Source organism: Mytilus californianus, unplaced genomic scaffold (genome assembly GCF_021869535.1).
Source record: "Mytilus californianus isolate M0D057914Y unplaced genomic scaffold, xbMytCali1.0.p SCAF_14, whole genome shotgun sequence".
NCBI lineage: Eukaryota > Metazoa > Mollusca > Bivalvia > Mytilida > Mytilidae > Mytilus > Mytilus californianus.
Window position 1 is genome coordinate 14,844,789 of NW_026262626.1, and position 18,988 is coordinate 14,863,776.

Here is an 18,988-nt window from a genome sequence, read left to right on the forward strand (position 1 = left end):
ACGAGTGAAGATACACTACAGTGTATTACAGTGAAAAGTAATTTCGAAACAGACGTGCGGCGAATACATTTCATATATACTATTTATCATTGGAATCGATGTTTTCAATAATCTGTCTTTGTTATACATGTTATATTCGCTGATTCGACAGTATTCAATGTATAAGATTGTGTAGGGTGGCTTTGAATAAGTATACTTATATATACTTTATTCTTAGCAAGCATGAAAAATGTTTTACACTGATATCCACATGTGTGGCAGTTTTCCACTATTTTTAGTAATATCACTAGTCAAGATTCAACTGTTTACCAAGTATAAGGGGAGGCATTTCATCTGCTAAAATATAAATTTCCATGTCATGTTTGTACATAATTTTGAAATGATGACGATAATTATCCAGTTAATCAAATGTTTAATGTGTGAAATACCGGATGTAAGTACGTGTTTTATCTGTTTACATTTTTTACAGGTGTCACAGAAGTGGATGGGTGTAATTTCTCTTAGTTACCTTTTCTGTATAAATTTACTACCAATTATCGTATTGAGAACGATTTCTTGAAACTATATTGTATATAGTTCACTTGTGTTCGTACCTGCATATATCGTCTGCTTAATCGATGCGCACGCAGTGGTGTCCGATTGCGTACTTTAAGTTATTTTATAGTTATTATGAGCTCATTAGCTAAGTGTTAATATTTTCTGTTAAATGACAATCACAGGACAATTTGAGATGATATCAATTCCATGTTTTTCAATATCCTAATATTATATAGTGCTGCTTCCTTTGAAAAGATCAGTAACCATTGTAGCAGTAGGTCACGTGGCACTTACAAAAAAAACAATTCTTATACAGGTAAAAGCAATGATTAATATATATTTTAACCTATAATATGAAATCAAACAGACCTAGAAAAATCCAATTGCACGAGTTCGCTTTCTATTTATATGGATTTTATGTTTATACTGGGTTATATGACCGTCGGCAGTCTTCGGATGTGAAATCGATGTTTCAATAGATTACGTCAAGACTAAAATACACACGAAATGCTGATTCATATTATCAAACCCAGGCATCGTAAACTGTTTATTTTAGATTTTATAATTTGGATATACGTTTGTGTATGTTATAAATCAAATATGAGAATTTGAGTCAAATCGTTGAACATTCATTTACATTGGTAAACCTATCGACGCTCGTTTAAAATTAGAAACTATGCAAAGCCGTTAGTAGCACGAATAGCACACAAATGCAGGAAGCCGTTTAGTACACAAATAGGTTTCTATGAGCAGACCTATAGCAAACTGTTTTATATACATATAGAGATGCTTCGGGAGCAGAAGCGGCATTTTATGAGCGTTCATAAGTTAACTGTCCTGTTAAGGACATGATAATCCGGGTGGCTAACAATATCATACATGCCTATTTGTATTTTTGCCGCTAACTTCATCAAAGGTGTGTCCTAAGTTATCATAATTATAAAAAAAAGATCCCGTTAATCGTGAACTACTCTAATTCTATTAGAAAAAATAGGCTGCCTTCGAGAGTACATTAACGAAATGCAACTGCGCTGTACTATGTACCTCCAGTCTGTATCACTATGCTAGGTTTTCATAAAAATCGCCAATAAGGATTTGTGACATCATTGACCCGGCCTTAATTACACAAACCCAGACTTATCACCGATGTTATTATATTTGACTAAACATTTGTATATTTTACCTGAGCTTTTTCCGGTTTCCTTGTTAATAACAGAAAAGATATCAATCACAAACAAAACACACACATTCAATTTGTTAATTTGAGTATACGATTGTCATTACAATATTGATATTTAGAAATATCAGCTTTTCGATAAAATATGATGCACAAGACTTTTTAACTCCTTCATTGTGCTCACTCGACAAATATTTTCACATTATGGTTTAATAATTTGCAACTAATATTTGACATAAATGTTGCAACAGATATATTGATACCTGTATTTACTCATTTCATTATACAAGTATATAATGTCAGGTTTGTCAATTGAACTTCATTTGTAAAGCTACTATTAAACTGTTAAATACTTGTAGCATTAACATAATTGCTAAACCAAAAAAGAAAAAAAAAAAGAATAATTGAAATGAAATCATAATTATTCTAGATATATCTTTTTTTTTTTTTTTTGCCAGTAATCTAATAATTTTATTTATTTTCATTTTTCTGCCTTCAAAGTTACTTAAATAAAAATACAAACTTTACGTTTTTTTCATTTACATTCCTCCAAACTTAAGTTGAAAGACTCAAAACGAAATTCAATGCAGCAAACAAGTAGCCTATCAAGTACAACAAGACGATATTGTTTATAGAAAAGACTTGCAATAAAAAGAAAGCCAGAAAACACATCAAATGTTTGAATATAAAAAGGAAAGCAAGAATCACAAAAACATTACGTGACTGTACAAAAGGCCTGGCAAACCACCAAATTGAATGTAAGATAAGTATGCCTTATTTTTTAAAAACTACCATGATCATAGTTTGAATTTTGTGCTAACCTGAGATTTTGTAAACACACGCGTGTAGTTAAATTAAAAAGCTTAATCGAAATGCATTAGCTGCTAATGGGCAAACACCGCTTTGCTAATTTAAGTAAGAATTCATTATCATATTGAATTTTTACCATTTCATATAATTAATAGTTGAATTTGTTGCATTACATTCATTAGTAAATATTTCAGATATAGGAATAGGACAAATTTTTCCTGATATTATATCAATATAAAAATAAGGAGAAGTAGTATGATTGCCAATGAGTCAACTCTCCACTAAAGTTCAAACGAAAAGGACGTAAGCAACTATAGGCAACCGTCAGGCCTTTAACAATGAGAAAAAACCAAACCGTATAGTCGGCTATAAAGGCCCCGGCAGGAAAAATATTAAACAATTCAATTAAAAAAATAACGGCCTAATTTATAACAAAACAATTTAAGAAAAACAAATATGACAGACATGAAGCAACGACAACAACTGATCTACAGGCTCCTGACTTGGGACAGACTTATACAGAATTGCAGGGGTTAAACATGTTTGTGAGCGCTCAACCCTCTCCTAACCTAAGACAGTGTTGTTACATCACACCATAAAAACAAACTATAAAAATCAATTAAACTTAACTCGTCAGATCGATACAAAAAAAAAAAACATCAAACAAAAACAGACAGGACGTGGCAAGGTATACATGTATATCCATCCCTCATCCCTAACAACTAAAAAACGGACGCTAAGTACATATCTGAGAGTACTCGCAATTATTGACAGCTAGTTCAAAGCCAAAAACAACTAATAAAAACATGTATCTAAAATAGGAATATCAATCAGTACACATCTAAGATCCAATGGTTAAAGTGTAAAGACGTCATTAACAGTCAGAGAAAAACATGACATTATGCAATGCCAAAATAAAGGTATTAACTGATTATAGTTTAATTAATTTTAAGCCTTTACTCAAATTCAAAGTATAAACACCTAATCTATGTACTTAAGAGTTTTATATATATTTTCAGTTGTGTTTGTTTGTAAAAGCGAGTTATCAACCTTTAAACCAAAACTTCAATTCGAAAAACTTTGACAAAATTTTACCATAGTTTGCTCGTCCGTTTTTCAGTCTACACTTAGAACAATCAATCCAATTTGATTCGACCAATTATCATGTAATCTAAACAAACAATACATTTTGTACTTGAATCGACAGAAGAAAGTTTCTTCTCCATTTTGAAAAGTGTTGGCTTTGTCGTTAAATTTAAGGCAATGTTTCACATATCTCACTAACTCCAGTGGTTTACTCAGAAATTGACATTATTGTTAGAATTATTAAAAAGAAGCTCCTTTCCGATATATAGAATTTTCTAGCTTTACAGGGTTTGATTGTCAGTTGTAAGTCCTCTTTTTCTCACATTGTGTACCACCAGTTGTTTGTTTAGATTGGTTACTGAAAATTTTACATAAATGTATAATGACACATAGTTCAATTAAATAAAATTGAGAATGGATATAGGGAATGTCAAACAAAATTCTGGTATGTTACTCCGCAGTTATGGGACTTTGACAGTCACATAAACAAAAACAAATCATCTTTTTTAAATGTTTTGCAAAAGCTCTAGGATGCTTCTTTCAAATTACAACAATTTGAACACTAGTTTCAGGATGGGGAATGAAGTCTCGCTTATCATTTTGAAAATTGGTAAACGTTTTTTTATTTTTGTTTTGTTTTGCAAGATGTCGCTTTGATGTTTGGTATATGATATCGCACAGTTTATGCACCCTTAAAATAAACCCTGCTTAACCGAATAATTTTCTATGTAGGATTTATCTCCCCGAACACTGTTTTGCTTGTTATTGCATCTCCTCCGTAACCGTAAAAAAGCGACAAATGTATTTTACCAAATTACTCATAAGTGATAGAGACCTAGGGTCTTTTGATTTGAGGTCTTTGGTCCAAAAAAAAAAAGAAAGAAAATTAGGTCAAAGTCAAAGGTCAAGGTAATGTTCTGATTTTTTTACGTTGAATTCATATCGCTTCTTCCCAGAAAGAGTTACAGATATCGACAAAACAATGTAACCAAAGTGTTTGTCGCGACATGTCCTTTCTGGATTTTTTTAGTGAAAATGGTACGCGTCATTCTATTGCAGGGTCAATGCTCCTGAAATGGTCAAATCAACAAATTACTTATCAAAACTTCAAACTTTGAAGCTATCATGTTGTAAATGTTTCTTATCTCAATTATCAACCACAGTCTACCACTACACTTCCCCCCCTTTTTTCCAACTGATTTTGTTATAGTTATCTCATTTCTATGAAAAGAAAATCGCTTTAAGTCCCGTATATTTTACTGTAAAATGTTAATCCTTCTTATGTACAAACTTCTTTCTGAAATAAAAATCCATCCCTGCAAAAATCTGCTCCAATTCATGTATTTTCTGAAATTAATCGATAAACGTTTTGTTAAAATACTATAACAACAGCATTATTTGTGTGTGCATGCAATGAATGAAGACTCGTGATCAGTCAGCGATTAGACAATAGTTCATCGGTAAAATGAATCAAGAAAATATATTCCCGTTAGCACTATAAATACACATGCGGTGCGCTTGATTGAGAAATTAAAAACAATGACGTAGAAATCGCTCCCAAGTTCGTAAATATTACTGAAATCCTACAATCAAATTTCTAAACATGCATTAAAATACAAATATGTGCCCCCGTAAACATGTGTACGTAAAATGCATGCATGATCCGACATCAATGACCTGTAAAAATAAAATCAATAGTTATCGTGTTACTCTTATCAATACACATGTGCTCTGTTCAACGGTCTCCCTTGAAAAGATTTTAATACTCCAGACATATATATTTGAGCGTCACGTGACTTCACGAACACAACCACGCGCGCGGACCTAAATTTAGAATAACATTCCATATCCAAATATAGAAAGTGAAACTTCCAAGTCAAAGTGTTACTCAGTTTTCCTACAAGTTCAAACAAAATGCACACACAACAAATAAAAAAAAATATGAAGTCCGAGTTCTCATAGAAAAAAGAGAAAATTTATAAAAAGAAGATGTAAGGATTGTTATTCATTAGGAAATCCAGGCCGTCCGTTTGGCTGTCCGGGTTGTATAAGTACGCAGCCACGTTCGGTCAGAATATGGACGTTAAGCCCGATACTTTTCATAGAGAAAGTGCCATGCAAACTTTCAATCAATCAATCAATCAACAACCAACCAATCAACCAACCAATCAGTCAATCAATCAATCAATAAATATGTTTAATACGGGGTCCAAGATCTCATTTGTTTTTTTTTGCTTGTTCCAAGAGACCCTATCGCATGTGTTTCATTGGTATATCAGTCAACCAACCGACCGACCGACCGACCGACCGACCAATCAATCAATCAATCAATCAATCAATCAATCAATAATCCAAACAATCAATATTTCCGAGGGGAAAGACCGTTAACAATTGTTTTTAAAACAATTGATTTATATTTGCACTTTGAAATTCTTTTTTTAGTTTTTCGACGCTATCAATTATTATTATTTTTTCAAAATTTAACACTATTAGGTACATGTATGGGTAAAATCTGGATTCAGAATATTTTTTTTTTGTCATCTGCTTGACCACAATATTTTTTTTCTTCAAATTGGGGATCAAAATATAATTTTTAGGAAAAACAGTAATCCCTAAACCCCACCACCACCACCTTGAAGATAAATTGTCGTTCTATAATATGAACGTTCCATAGTTCACAAGCAACAAGTAATAAATGGTAAAAAAAGAAGAAAAACAAACAAGTTAATTATAGAGCAACCTATTATGGTACTGTCCATTTACATACACATTTTTATACCTCAATGTATATCAAGAAAATAAATCTACAATCATGCACTATATATATTCTGGATTTAATAAAGACGATTATTAAACAGTAAACATGCTTGGAATATTGATGAATATTGGTCGCTCAACGTACACACAATTATACACAGTAAGAACGGTTTCATAGATGAGCCTGTCTCCTTCCCCTTGGTTGTATTATATTTTTACGACCATACGTCCGGAAATTCCTATATTGCACGAAAAATCAAATTTAACACGTGTCGTTAGAGTGTACTGGTCCTAAATAGGCAATCATTAAGACGAAACGCCATCAAAATTCCGTGCCGCTTCGATTAAGATTACATATATACATAAAAAAAAGGATCCTTAAAACGAGTCTTGCGTATGATTGGTCAAGCGTACGTACTTTTGGTCAAATTATAAGAAAGCTCTAGTAAGAACTATTGACGTAAACTCTTCACCTGGTTTGTACTTTCATGATCAACCGGACGGGTACCACATGTGAAAGCCCTGGAAAATTGTATTTGCTAACCCTTTCAGAGCACCTGAGATTACCCCAGTTTTTTGTGTTGCTTAGTCTTTAGTTTTCTATGTTGTGTTTTGTGTACTGTTGTTTGTCCCTCCTTTATTAGCCAATGGGTTGTCAGTATATTTCTACTTATGAGTTTAAATGTCACTTTGGTAACTTTCACCTTTCTTTCATTGTATTCAAAAGTTCACTATCTAAAAATTTAAATCATATCTATTAACGTAAAGTAAGATTCTCAACTGATCATCATTGTCAATTAAGAACTTGGAGCACACTATTTGTTGTATCCTTTATTTCACATTCTACAAGAAAGAGCTAATTTATCATACTTAGCATTTATATGATAGTATTTGCATATGTGTAACGAGCGGAAGTGATATAATCATAAACTCACAACCAGAATAATAACTCATATCAGGGGCCTCTCATGCTATTAACTCTTCGACACATTTCCCGTTTCCATTCTCAATACCATCAATGCTTCTTTAAACCATGTTATTTTATGCAAGTATAGTTTTATTGAAAACAGTAGCTGGTCGACGTACATTTTTATCATTTAGCGAACATAACATATAACTAGAAGCTCTCAAGAGCCTGTGTCGCTCACCTGATTCTACTTTGGTTTTGGAAATCATGTTAAAATAGATTAAAATCATAACAGATACCCTAATAATGAGTGAGGCCAAATTTGGTTTAATATTGGCCCTGTAAGTTAATAAAAAATCCTGGTGGCCATCTTGAACAGTAAATCAGCAACAAAGTAGCAACACTTCATCAGCACCTCATAAGAAACATTTATGCCATGTTTGGTTTCATTGTATGTATTTCTAATATGGTCTTATGTTAAAGGAAGTCCCCCCCCGCTGGCGGCCATCATGGATGAAGGATCAGCTTCAAAGTAACAACACTTAGTCAGCACCTCATGAGGAACATTCATGCCATGATTGGTTTCAATCCATTCAGTGGCTCTCCAAAAGAAGACATTTGTATGTATTGTCGGTAGGGTCTTTTGTTAAACACTGTCCCCAGCTGGTGGCCATCTTGGATGATGAATCGGCTTCAAAGTAACAACACTTGGTCAGCACCTCAAAAGAAACATTCATGCCATGTTTGGTTTCATTCAATTCAGTGGTTCTCTAAAAGAAGACATTTGTAAATATTTCGCATAGGGTCCTATGTTAAACTATGCCCCCCGTAGGCGGCCATCTTGGATTATGGATCCGCTTCAAAGTAACAACACTTGGTCAGCACCTCATACGGAATATTCATGCCATGTTTGGTTTCATTCCATTCAATGGTTTTCTAAAAGAAGACATTTGTATGCATTATCCATAGGGTCCTATGTTAAAATTAGTCCCTAACTGGCGGCCATCTTGGATGATGGTTCAGCTTCAAAGTAACAACGCTTGGTCAGCACCTCATAAGGAACATTCATGCCATGTTTGGTTTCATTCCATTAAGTGGTTCTCTAAGAGAAGACATGTGAATGTATTTCCCATAGGGTCCTATGTTAAACTAAGTCTCCCGCTGGCGGCCATCTTGGATGATGGATCGGCTTCAAAGTAACAACACTTGGTCAGCACCTCATAAGGAACATTCAGGCCATGTTTGGTTTCATTCCATAAGTGGATCTCTAAAAGAAGACATTTGTATGTATTTCCCATAGGGTCCTATGTTAAACTAAGTCCCCAGCTGGCGGCCATCTTGGATGATGGATCGGCTTCAAAGTAACAACACTTGGTCAGCACCTCATAAGGAACATTCATGCCATGTTTGGTTTCATTCCATTCAGTGGTTCTCTAGAAGAAGTTCAAAATGTAAAAAGTTAACGACGACGACGACGGACGACGACGGATGACGGACGCCAAGTGATGAGAAAAGCTCACTTTCGGGCCAAGTGAGCTAAAAAGTAGTTGTAGATGAATAACATGATAGTTTACACTTTCTTTGAGTTATTTACACGTCTTTGATTTATTATATGTGTATGCCACAGATTCTGAATTCTGCCCCATCCTACATTTAGAATCTGGAGAAATGATAATAGCCAACCAATGTGCAGGGTTAGAAATTACTCAATTTGATGCATTGAATTTCTGACAACATTTTTGTTTCCGTTAGCTATTGTTTCATGAGGGAAAAGGTTAGACTGATTTTTCAATCTGTATGTGAGTTTACAATTGAAAATGTTTATGTAGTAGTATAACCGCTACAAAGGAGTAGGTTGACAAAGGATTTAGCCTTAAGATTTAATGTATTTTGTTTAATCAAGCCAAACTACTTTACATTGCACATCAGAATAGATGTGATATAAGTATTAATATAGAATAAGTTCTTTTTGTACCTTACATTATAAATTACAAATTAGTAAACCCCTGAATTATGCATTATTTGTACTGTTACATTTACACTCTGGCCGCCATTCCTGATCTGTAACAGGATTTCAATATTAAAATTGGAACCTTTTGGTTACAGACCATTTTAGATCTTAGTTTGCAAGATTTTTCTAAAGCTTTTCTGTCCGAAAAATGCACTAAATCATCTTGTTTTGTTTTGACAATATTTCCAAAATGAGCTGATTTCGGAGTCTATAATTCATTACTATGAAAATATTTGTTTTACCTAGCATTAAGGCCTTTAAAATAGATCTGTTTAAGAACCAAATTATGGCCATTTTGATGTTTTAAGATTTAGTTGAAATTCAAGGCTTTTTTTTGCAAAAATGAACCATGTGCATTTCGAAAATCAATACTTGCAGTGATGCGCGAGGCTAGTATTTAAAAATTCAAATACAAATACAAACGTTGAAGAGCTGATAAAACCAAACAGAACCTTAAGTATTATAGTCAAATCCGGACAAGGCATTAGAGCTTTAATTTGCATGAAGGAGATATTTTCTTTACTGAATTTAAAATAGTTTATAACTACAAGTTTTATTCAATCAAAATGTTGGATTTCCGAGTGAATTGTCAGTACCTAATCCCTTTATGAAACATTCTATATGATTTACTATAGTGATCAAGTTCATAAAAACAATGAATAATACCTATCGTAAGAGGCATAGCAAATATGCTATATAAAATTATATGTACAATAATATGTCGACAAAATATCTCTATCATAAAACATTGTAAAAATGTTGTTCAGCCCTACGTTTTGATTTGGAAGACATTTTTCACAAATAAAATAGTTTTGATGGATTTTTTATTTTGTTTTTAAATTCCCTGCCTTCTCATGTTTAATATAAAACATTTGCGAAAGCAATCAACAACCTTTTAAGACATCTTTGGGCATATTTTGAGACATATAACAAATGCTTCTGAACCTTAATGATATCAAATGAATATCTAAACAATGAGTTTTAGTTAGATTAAAAGAAATTGAAAACAAGGCTGCGCTTGAGATACAATCCAATGAAAATTGGATATACATCAATGTCAAAAGAATATCTTTTTCCTTTTCCCCAATAATAAACATGGTTTAAGATAAAATCGGTAAATATATATAGTAAACACGAAAACCTATGGGAGTTGCATGCATGTCTTGTAGTGACTTGGTATATGATATTTTGTCAGTTTTTCTAGTCTAAACTGATTCAAATTACTATACTTTTTAATGTATGTGAAAATGTTTCCACTATGCTATTTTTTCCCTCCACATTAAAAATAGTCGTTCCATTTTGTTCTTAAAACTAGGAAAGTTGGCACTTCTTATGTCATTGACGTAAATGACCGGTTGAATGGTGCACATATCAAGTGAAAGATCCTCGCCGTCTACAATAAAGGGAATTATTCGGTCCTTCTTCTGTGGGTCCTCTAATGTTTGAAATATATTAGCTTGTTTCCCAAACAGCATTAAACCATCCATTGACAGAAATCGAGAATGAAAGATAATAACAAGTCTACAATTTGAGATGAGACTTCCTAATCCATCCAGGGTTGATGTGCCTGGTGTAATTATATCATCCGGTAAACCAATTTGAAGGTTTGGAACATTGATTTGTTCCAGTAAAATTTTCTGGCAAAGTCTTGCAGCCGTTTCATCCTCTAAGGCATGTAGAATTACTGCATCAAACCACTGTCCTCCTTTTAAAGACAAATAATCCTAATTTTCAGTTGAGCAAATGTATCTGCATCAGGGAATTTTTAAACCTAATGTGTGATTTACCTGCATAATCAACAGTCTTGCCTATACATCAAGTTCACTTTATTTACTTTTATAAGATTATGTTACAATATGTATCTTCATATAGACACCTAATTGGAATAAAAATTTAATAAACACAAGGTAAGTTCATATGGACCTTTGATATTGTTATTTAGATAAATTACTACTTGTTATTTAAAATTTTAATCTCATTAGACTCATTTTAACAAAAGCATTTCTCTCGGTGAAAAGAAGTGTAAAAAATAATGGACAAGGGAAGTGAACTTTAACTATCATCACTTTTTAAACATACCAGCAGGATCCATGTCTTCTTCCAAATCATTACAATCTGAAAACAATGCGAACATCTTTTGAACTAGAACTTTTAGTTTGATACTAAGTTTGCTTACATTTGTAATGAGATCTAAATAACCTACTTTATCATGTTTATGTTACTGCCATTGGGTTGTTACCATTGCATGAGAGCTCTCAGTGTTCTATGGTACCACTCTAAGTAGGTTAGGTTATTGCAAAACTTAAATCATAATAATAATAATTCAAAAGGCGAATACAGCTTATAGGATATTCCTACATATAATAATAAACAATTTTAAACGTTTATGATGGTGTATTTTCTATTTATTTTGTACCAATAAAATGAGATTTTACGATGCTGATGACAATTGTTTAATGGATTGTTTTATTTAGTGTTTTTTTGGTTTTTTTTTATTTCAGAAAAAGTGTGTCTAAGGGTAATTCCAGAAACACGTGCTGGTCTGAGTGTATAAATTGTTCTTAAAGGGCAATAATCCCTATAAAAAGTCGACGAACAATTTATGCCATGTCGAATTCTTTGTAGATTTGATTTTTGTGATAATGTTTACAGTTTCACTTTATATATTGTAGTATTTGAAAGTATGGTTAAAGAAAAAAACGACTAAATGGATAAAAATTATTATTCAAAGACAAAAGATGACAAACGATTCCTTATGTGCTTCATTTGAAAATGTTGTCGTGTTGGTAATTCTTTGTTATCAACGCGTCTCCCTTCTTTCTAAGTTTTCGAGGAAATAAGCCAAAACTGTGGAATTTGCAGAAAAAAAATCTATCAAGGGTAATAACTCAAAACTTGGTTGCATTAACATCTTGGTAAAAAAAAATTCATCTGCTGATCTTTTCATCTGATGTCAGTATTTGTTGATCTAACTATCTTATTTCTTAAGGAGAGACGCAATGAACGGCTGTGATCAGTTTAGTAGTTTCAAGAAGATTTTTTTGACAAAGTTCATGCCGAAGACAGACGACAGACGTCAGGTTTTGACAATACCGCACATGAACCATTTGGTTCTGGTAATCAGCTTGAATGGTGTGTAGATCAATCCACCTGGTGAAGAGGTAAGATTCTTTCTAAACTTAGGAAAGCTTTTTGAACATGCTGGATTTGGAATATTTTAGAGTCTTATCCAAAAGGAGTAGATCCAGTAATACCCAAGTAAGGCCCCAAAATATAGCATTGGTACAAATTGTTAAAAACGTTAGCTTTTAGATAAAGTAAAGTAAAATACTTCTGTTACATAAATAAAGGCTGGGATTTTTTACAATACAATGCACATTCATCAGGAACTAGCATCATTAATTCATGCAAAATTTTTTTGGCTAATATTTAGACAGGTTTTGTCTAAAATGGAAGTGGCCGCACTTGTGTTCAGTCTTAATATTAAATATATGTTGTATTTGATGATAAGACATAACATATATTCAGATTGAGACTAAATACGAATGCGGCCACGTACATTGTAGACAAAGACCATCCGAAAAGTGACGTGTTATGGCATATAAGATAGATTTTCATTTTAAAGCTTGAATTTCAGCGTCTTTAATTAATAACCAAATCAGTTCAACTATTTTTCATAAACTAATTGAATCGACTGAAGGTAGGGTGAAGGTTGGCGCCTATTAAAACGTTTAAACCCGCTGCACTTTTTTGCACCTGTCCTAAGTCAGGAACCTAATGTTCAGTGGTTGACGTTTGTTGATGTGGATCATAAGTTATTCTCGTTTCTCGTTTTTTATATAGATTAGACCGTTGGTTTTCCTGTTTGAATGGTTTTACACTAGTCGGTTTTTCGGGCCCTTTATAGCTTGCTGTTCAGTGTGAGCCAATGCTCCGTGTTGAAGGTCGTACTTTGTGACCTATAATGGTTTACTTTTACAAATTGTGACTTGGATGGAGAGTTGTCTCATTGGTACTCATACCACATCTTCTTATATCTACTTTTAATTAGTGTTTAAAAAATGTTAAAAATCTAAAATCAGGTGTACTTCATATTTTAAGACAAATTTGACCCCTTCAGGACCTTCTCCTATGCATTGATATCCCACAACCGTGCCAGCCAATTTGCCGTTGAAGTCATTTTGGCAAGACGAGTTTTCCCGTAAAGCCTCACTTTACTAAGGGTACTCGTATGAACTTGCAAAAGACTGTATTCGGTAGCTTGAGCTATGCAATCATGAGATTGTGTTCAGACGTTTGCTAAAACTCATTTAAAGACGAATATCTTATCTCTCAAAATGTGCTCTATATATAAATTTAAAAAAACAATGAGTAAAATAATGTCTCATAAATCTAAGAGAACTTTAACTATTATCATTTTTTTATACATACCAACAGGATCCCGGTCTTCTTCCAAATCATTACAATCTGAAAAAAGTGCGAACATATTTAAAACTAGAATGTTTGGTTTGATTACATGTGTAATGACATCTGAATAACCTCCTTTATTTTACTGCCATTGGGTTGATACCATTGCATGTTGGCTGTCAGTACCCTGGGGTACCACAAGCTGAGTAGGTTTGGTTATTTAAAAATTTAAATCATAGTAATAATAATACTTATTTCCAAACGCAAATACAGCCTGGGGGATTCATACATCTCATTATAATAATCTTAAAACGCTTAAGACTATATATTTTCTACTTATAATTGTACTAAAACGAATTTTACGAAGCTCCTGGCAATTGTTTCTTGTAATGTGTTTCTTTTTATTTCAGCAAAAGTGATTCAAGTCTGAATACGTAAATGTCATTAAAGGGCAATAACCCATATAAAGAGTCAAGGAACAATTATTATAGTTTAAATACATGAAATACTTCAACAGGATCTGGCAAGATATATATTGCATATAAACAGATCTAAGTCCTACTACATGCACAAGAGAAATCACAATGCCATTCTAATTCAGATATTCTTTGGAAAATTACTAAAAATTAAAAACATGAATGATAGCAAAATTCTATATTTCCTATTTCAAATTATAGAAATTTACGTTCATTAAAACTGAAGACAAACATTTCAACACACGCATAACAACTACTCATAAATTAACTTTCTCAAACTGGGTATTTTCTGTTCTTCACTTTTGTTGCTAGTAACAGAGTCTGCAAATGAGATGACATATCTTCGTTTAAAATATAACATGTATAAATATTTCTGCGTTGTTTCATATATTTTCGGGAAATATATACTTTATAAAAATACAAAGATGTTGTATAATTGCCAATAAGATAACTATCCACCATAGTTCAAATGCAGTGGATGTAAGCAATTGTAGGCAACAGTACGACCTTCTACTATGAGAAAAATCCATACTGAATAGTGAATGGTGGGCTATAAAATCCCAAGACATAAAAAATATGAGACAATTCAATTGAGGAAACTGACGGCCTAATTTATAACAAAACCATTTACGAAAAAAAAATATGACATGAACCAACAACAACCACTAAACTACAGGCTCCTGACTTGGGACAGGTATATATAGAATGTGGCGAGGTTGCACATGTTTGAAGGCGCCAACCTTTCCCTAACCCGGAACAGTGGTGTAACAGTACAACATAAGAACAAACTATAAAAATTTGTTGAAAAGGGCTTTACTCGTCAGATCAATACAAAGCAGAAATACATACTAGTATAACAAAAACGCAGACCGGACGTGGCAGGGTATTTATGCATCCATAAAAACAAAACAATACAACGTACAGATCTGAGAGTACTCGCAGTTACTGACAGCTAGTTCATAGCCAATAACAACTAATAAAAAAATCATGTATCTAAGACTAAAATATAAATCAGTACACATCCAACATCAAATGGATTTAGTGTAAAGACGTCATTAACAATCAGTGAAATTATGACCTTGTGCAATGTCAAAATATAGGTGTCGACAGATTGTAGTAGCGTGAATGTCCATACGTGTATAACAATAATGTTTCGTATGGTTTTAATTAACTGATAACAAAATCAATATTTATACAAATAAAAACACTATTCCAAGATCTAATTGCAGTGCTGAATTGGTAACCTTTTAGAGTAAATATAAAAATAAGAAGATGTGGTATGATTGCCAATGAGACAACTCTGCACAAGAGACCAAAATGACAAAAAAATTAACAACTATAGCATGTATAGGTCACTGTACGTTTATTTAAAGGAATGATTTCCAGGACCGGTTCACAACATCACCGTACAAATATGGATGTTCTATTCCGTTTAAAATTATTTATTTTTACTGGTACAACCCAACTTTCAAACCAACCTTTGTATCTATGGAAGAATTTAATAAATAATGTGTGTAAGTGTTTTGGGAAAAAGAATATGAATAAAAGAAACGGGAAGGTATATGTGAATAAGACAGCTACTAAACAAACCGAAACAACAAAGGACACATAAAGAGAAACATATGATCCTCAACCATGTACATATATATATATATACTGGAAATGTGAAGATATGATTGAATCTTTAAATTTTCTCCTGGACAACATATACATGATATATGTACGTTTCGGCGATAAAGTGTATCGACAGGTAGTAGGTATTCCTAATTTCCTATGGGCACTAATTGCGCCCCTTTAATAGCAGATTTATTCCTGTATTGCTATGAATCTGAGTTTATGACCAAACTCCGTAAAGACACGTCATTGTTACATTTGGTTGACACATTTAACAAAACCTACCGTTATCTTGATGATATTTTTTCGTTAAATAATCCAAGGTTCGTTAAATATACTACCGAAATTTACCCAAAGGAACTTACTTTAAATAAATCTACCAGAGAGACGATTTTTCATTCCCTATTGTTAATTTTCCTTTTTTTGGACGGCGATGTTCCTTTGGCTCCATCATCATGATCATACAGTGTTTATATATCCCAACTCGTTCGTTATGCCTGTGTTTGTAGTAATGTCATAGATTTTAACGAACGTAATCAATGCATCACTGGTAAATTATTAAGTCAGGGATTTCGTTACCATAAATTACTTAAAAATTTTACTAAATTCTTTCATAGATACAAAAAATTGATTAGTAAATTTGGCTGTAAAAACGGTATTTCACATCCTAAATTTTACGGTAATATTGTACTAAAAGCGCGGAAATCACTATGTGATCCGTGTAAACTCAACGAACCTTTAAACAAACTTATTAGTAAAGGTTATCTTATTAATGTTGTAATAAGATCTTTGAATATTGTTTACATTGGCACAAATATCGATTTTGTCATCAACAAATTAAAACGTAACTAAATTTGTATTCTTTTCGATATTTTTTTTTTATGTATAAATACACATCCACATTTTCTATATAGAGATTGCTTTATCTATATATAACATTATACATATTTATTATAAGATTAAATCCAAACTATCATACTGTCTCTCGATACTTTTATTTTGGCATTGCACAAGTCACGTCTTCTTTGACTGTCCGTGGCATTAAAAAATTAAATCCCTGGGATGTGTTTTTAGTCTCTACTCTCTGGTGCATGCTTTTTTTTATTATTATTTGTTTTTGGCTTTTAACTAGCTTTCAGTAACTGCGAGTACTCTCAAATCGTATGTTCGTGTTAATTTGACCTGTTACACAATTTGTAGTGCATTTTTGATATTCAATGTTTACTTATTTTGTGTTATATCTCGTCTCACTATTTTTAATATGTACCACCTTTGATAAATATTTTGTATGACGATAAATGTTCACTGCGGTTTCGTACTATGAACAACAAATTTATCTATTTGGTAAAAAATATCTCCGTACTCCTAACAACAAAATTATTATATTTAGATTTATCTGGGTACGTTATTTTATTTAACGCCATTTTGTCCAAGGTTATAGTTGTCTTATTGACATTGTGCCATAGATCAAATGTGTATTCGTTTAGTGTGTGTTTACTTGTTTTTGTTAATATGTCTTTTTGATTGAGTTAAGTCATTTCAATTGATATTTTATAGTGTGTCTTTCTATATATATATATATATATGTATTTGTTTGCACCTGTCCTAAGTCAGGAACCTGTTTCAGTAGTTGTCGTTTGTTGATACATGTATGGTTCTTAAGGGTTTCTCGTTTCTCGTTTTTTATATATATTTGATTTGTATGCACCTGTCCTAAGTCAGGAGCCTGTTGTTCAGTTGTTGTCCTTTGTTGGTGTGTTGTTTTCTATATAGATTAGACCGTTGGTTTTCCTGTTTGAATTATTTTACACTTGTCATTGTGGGGCCCTTTATAGCTTGCTGTTCGGTTTGAGCCAAGGGTCCGTGTTGAAGGCCGTACTTTGACTAATAATTTATTACTTTTTACACATTGTGACTTGGATGGAGAGTTGTCTCATGGGCCCTCATACCACATCTTCTTTTTTCTATCTACATACCTTATACAAAGTTCCGCGTTGTCATGATAAGCCTGATATACATATAATTACGTTTTACACTAAAGTGAATACACATGTTAAATTGCCGTACGATGATGGGAAGCATAAAAATACCCTTCACCTGTGCATTCCAAGATTACTTTCAATCCGAATTCGGCCAGACAACAATAGTTATTGAATGATACATAGGAAAATACTTTTACATAAATTCTTAATAGTTAGACAAACACATTTAGTTTTTCATTGTGACGTCCGGTGGTGTTTTTTTTCTTTTAAAACATGAAAAATAGATATTAGTTGACTTTTAAATCCTTGAAAGCTTCCAAATACTTTTATTATAATTAATAAGCTCCACATATTTCCTGTATATCCGTCATATTTAGAGGACGCATATCAAAGCTGTATTTGATTTTAAATATAGAGTGTTGCAATTTTCATTGCCTTACAATCATGCCTAGACAAATTAGATATCCCTTGAATTGTACACGTGCGGAAATTGCAAAGCATAAGTTAGTTATACCGACGTTTTACTAATTTGGTTTACAGTATTACAATGCATTCTTTTGTCGTTTTACTGCTACACAATCCTATACAGGTACATATACGAGGGTCTGCAGAGGGGTCTTTCATTTCTATATTCTCTAATTTTTTGCAGCATTTTTCTTTACCTTTAAAATAATGCTTATTCTTTTTTTAAAGACCCAGGAAAATCATTTTACTTTAAGTATCTTATTGTATAATCCTTTAGTTTTTCACAGATATTCTTTGTTCTCATTTTTCTCTATTCATTATTTTTTACCATTATTCACTTTTATGTAAACACCGTCCAGACCCTCATTTACATGTATCAAATATAAACAGACTTCCTTTTTTTAATAGGGCTATGTTTTCTGGACGAGAAATTTTTACTTGTTTTCATCTGCTACATATATCAAATGTAAACTATGGCCAAAATTGGCGTTTATATAAAACGAACTGCAACTTACTCAAACGTGCGTCTTCCTCTGCATTCTCAGGTATGTGTTGTGCACTGTTACGACTTGATGAATTTGATTGTGATAATGTAGCAGGAGTAGCGGTCAACCCTAAAAAAAAGTTGTACTTGAAAAGATACGATATATATTAAAGTACATTATATTACATGTATAAACACATGCCATTGTAGTCATCAAATTGAACTCATTCATACGTGTAGACAAAATATAACGAAACATACGACTGATATTTTTT

General features: G+C 32.6%; 1 protein-coding gene across 7 annotated transcripts in view; it reads right to left on the reverse strand.

The window, feature by feature from the left end:
• Nucleotides 1-6,334: 6,334 nt before the first annotated feature.
• Nucleotides 6,335-18,988, reverse strand: part of LOC127724252 (uncharacterized) — a 259,524-nt gene continuing 246,870 nt past the window's right edge. For 2 of the 7 annotated variants that reach the window (XM_052231189.1, XM_052231190.1), the window contains exons 3-6: nucleotides 18,745-18,843; nucleotides 13,717-13,752; nucleotides 11,365-11,400; nucleotides 6,335-10,990 (exon numbers count right to left, since the gene is read on the reverse strand). In XM_052231189.1, coding sequence (XP_052087149.1) covers nucleotides 10,542-10,990; nucleotides 11,365-11,400; nucleotides 13,717-13,752; nucleotides 18,745-18,843 — 620 coding nt within the window. In that variant the 3' untranslated portion in view covers nucleotides 6,335-10,541. The remainder of the gene's footprint in view (nucleotides 10,991-11,364; nucleotides 11,401-13,716; nucleotides 13,753-18,744; nucleotides 18,844-18,988) is intronic. The other 5 variants (XR_007992412.1, XR_007992411.1, XM_052231185.1 and 2 more) reach the window with 5 other exon arrangements.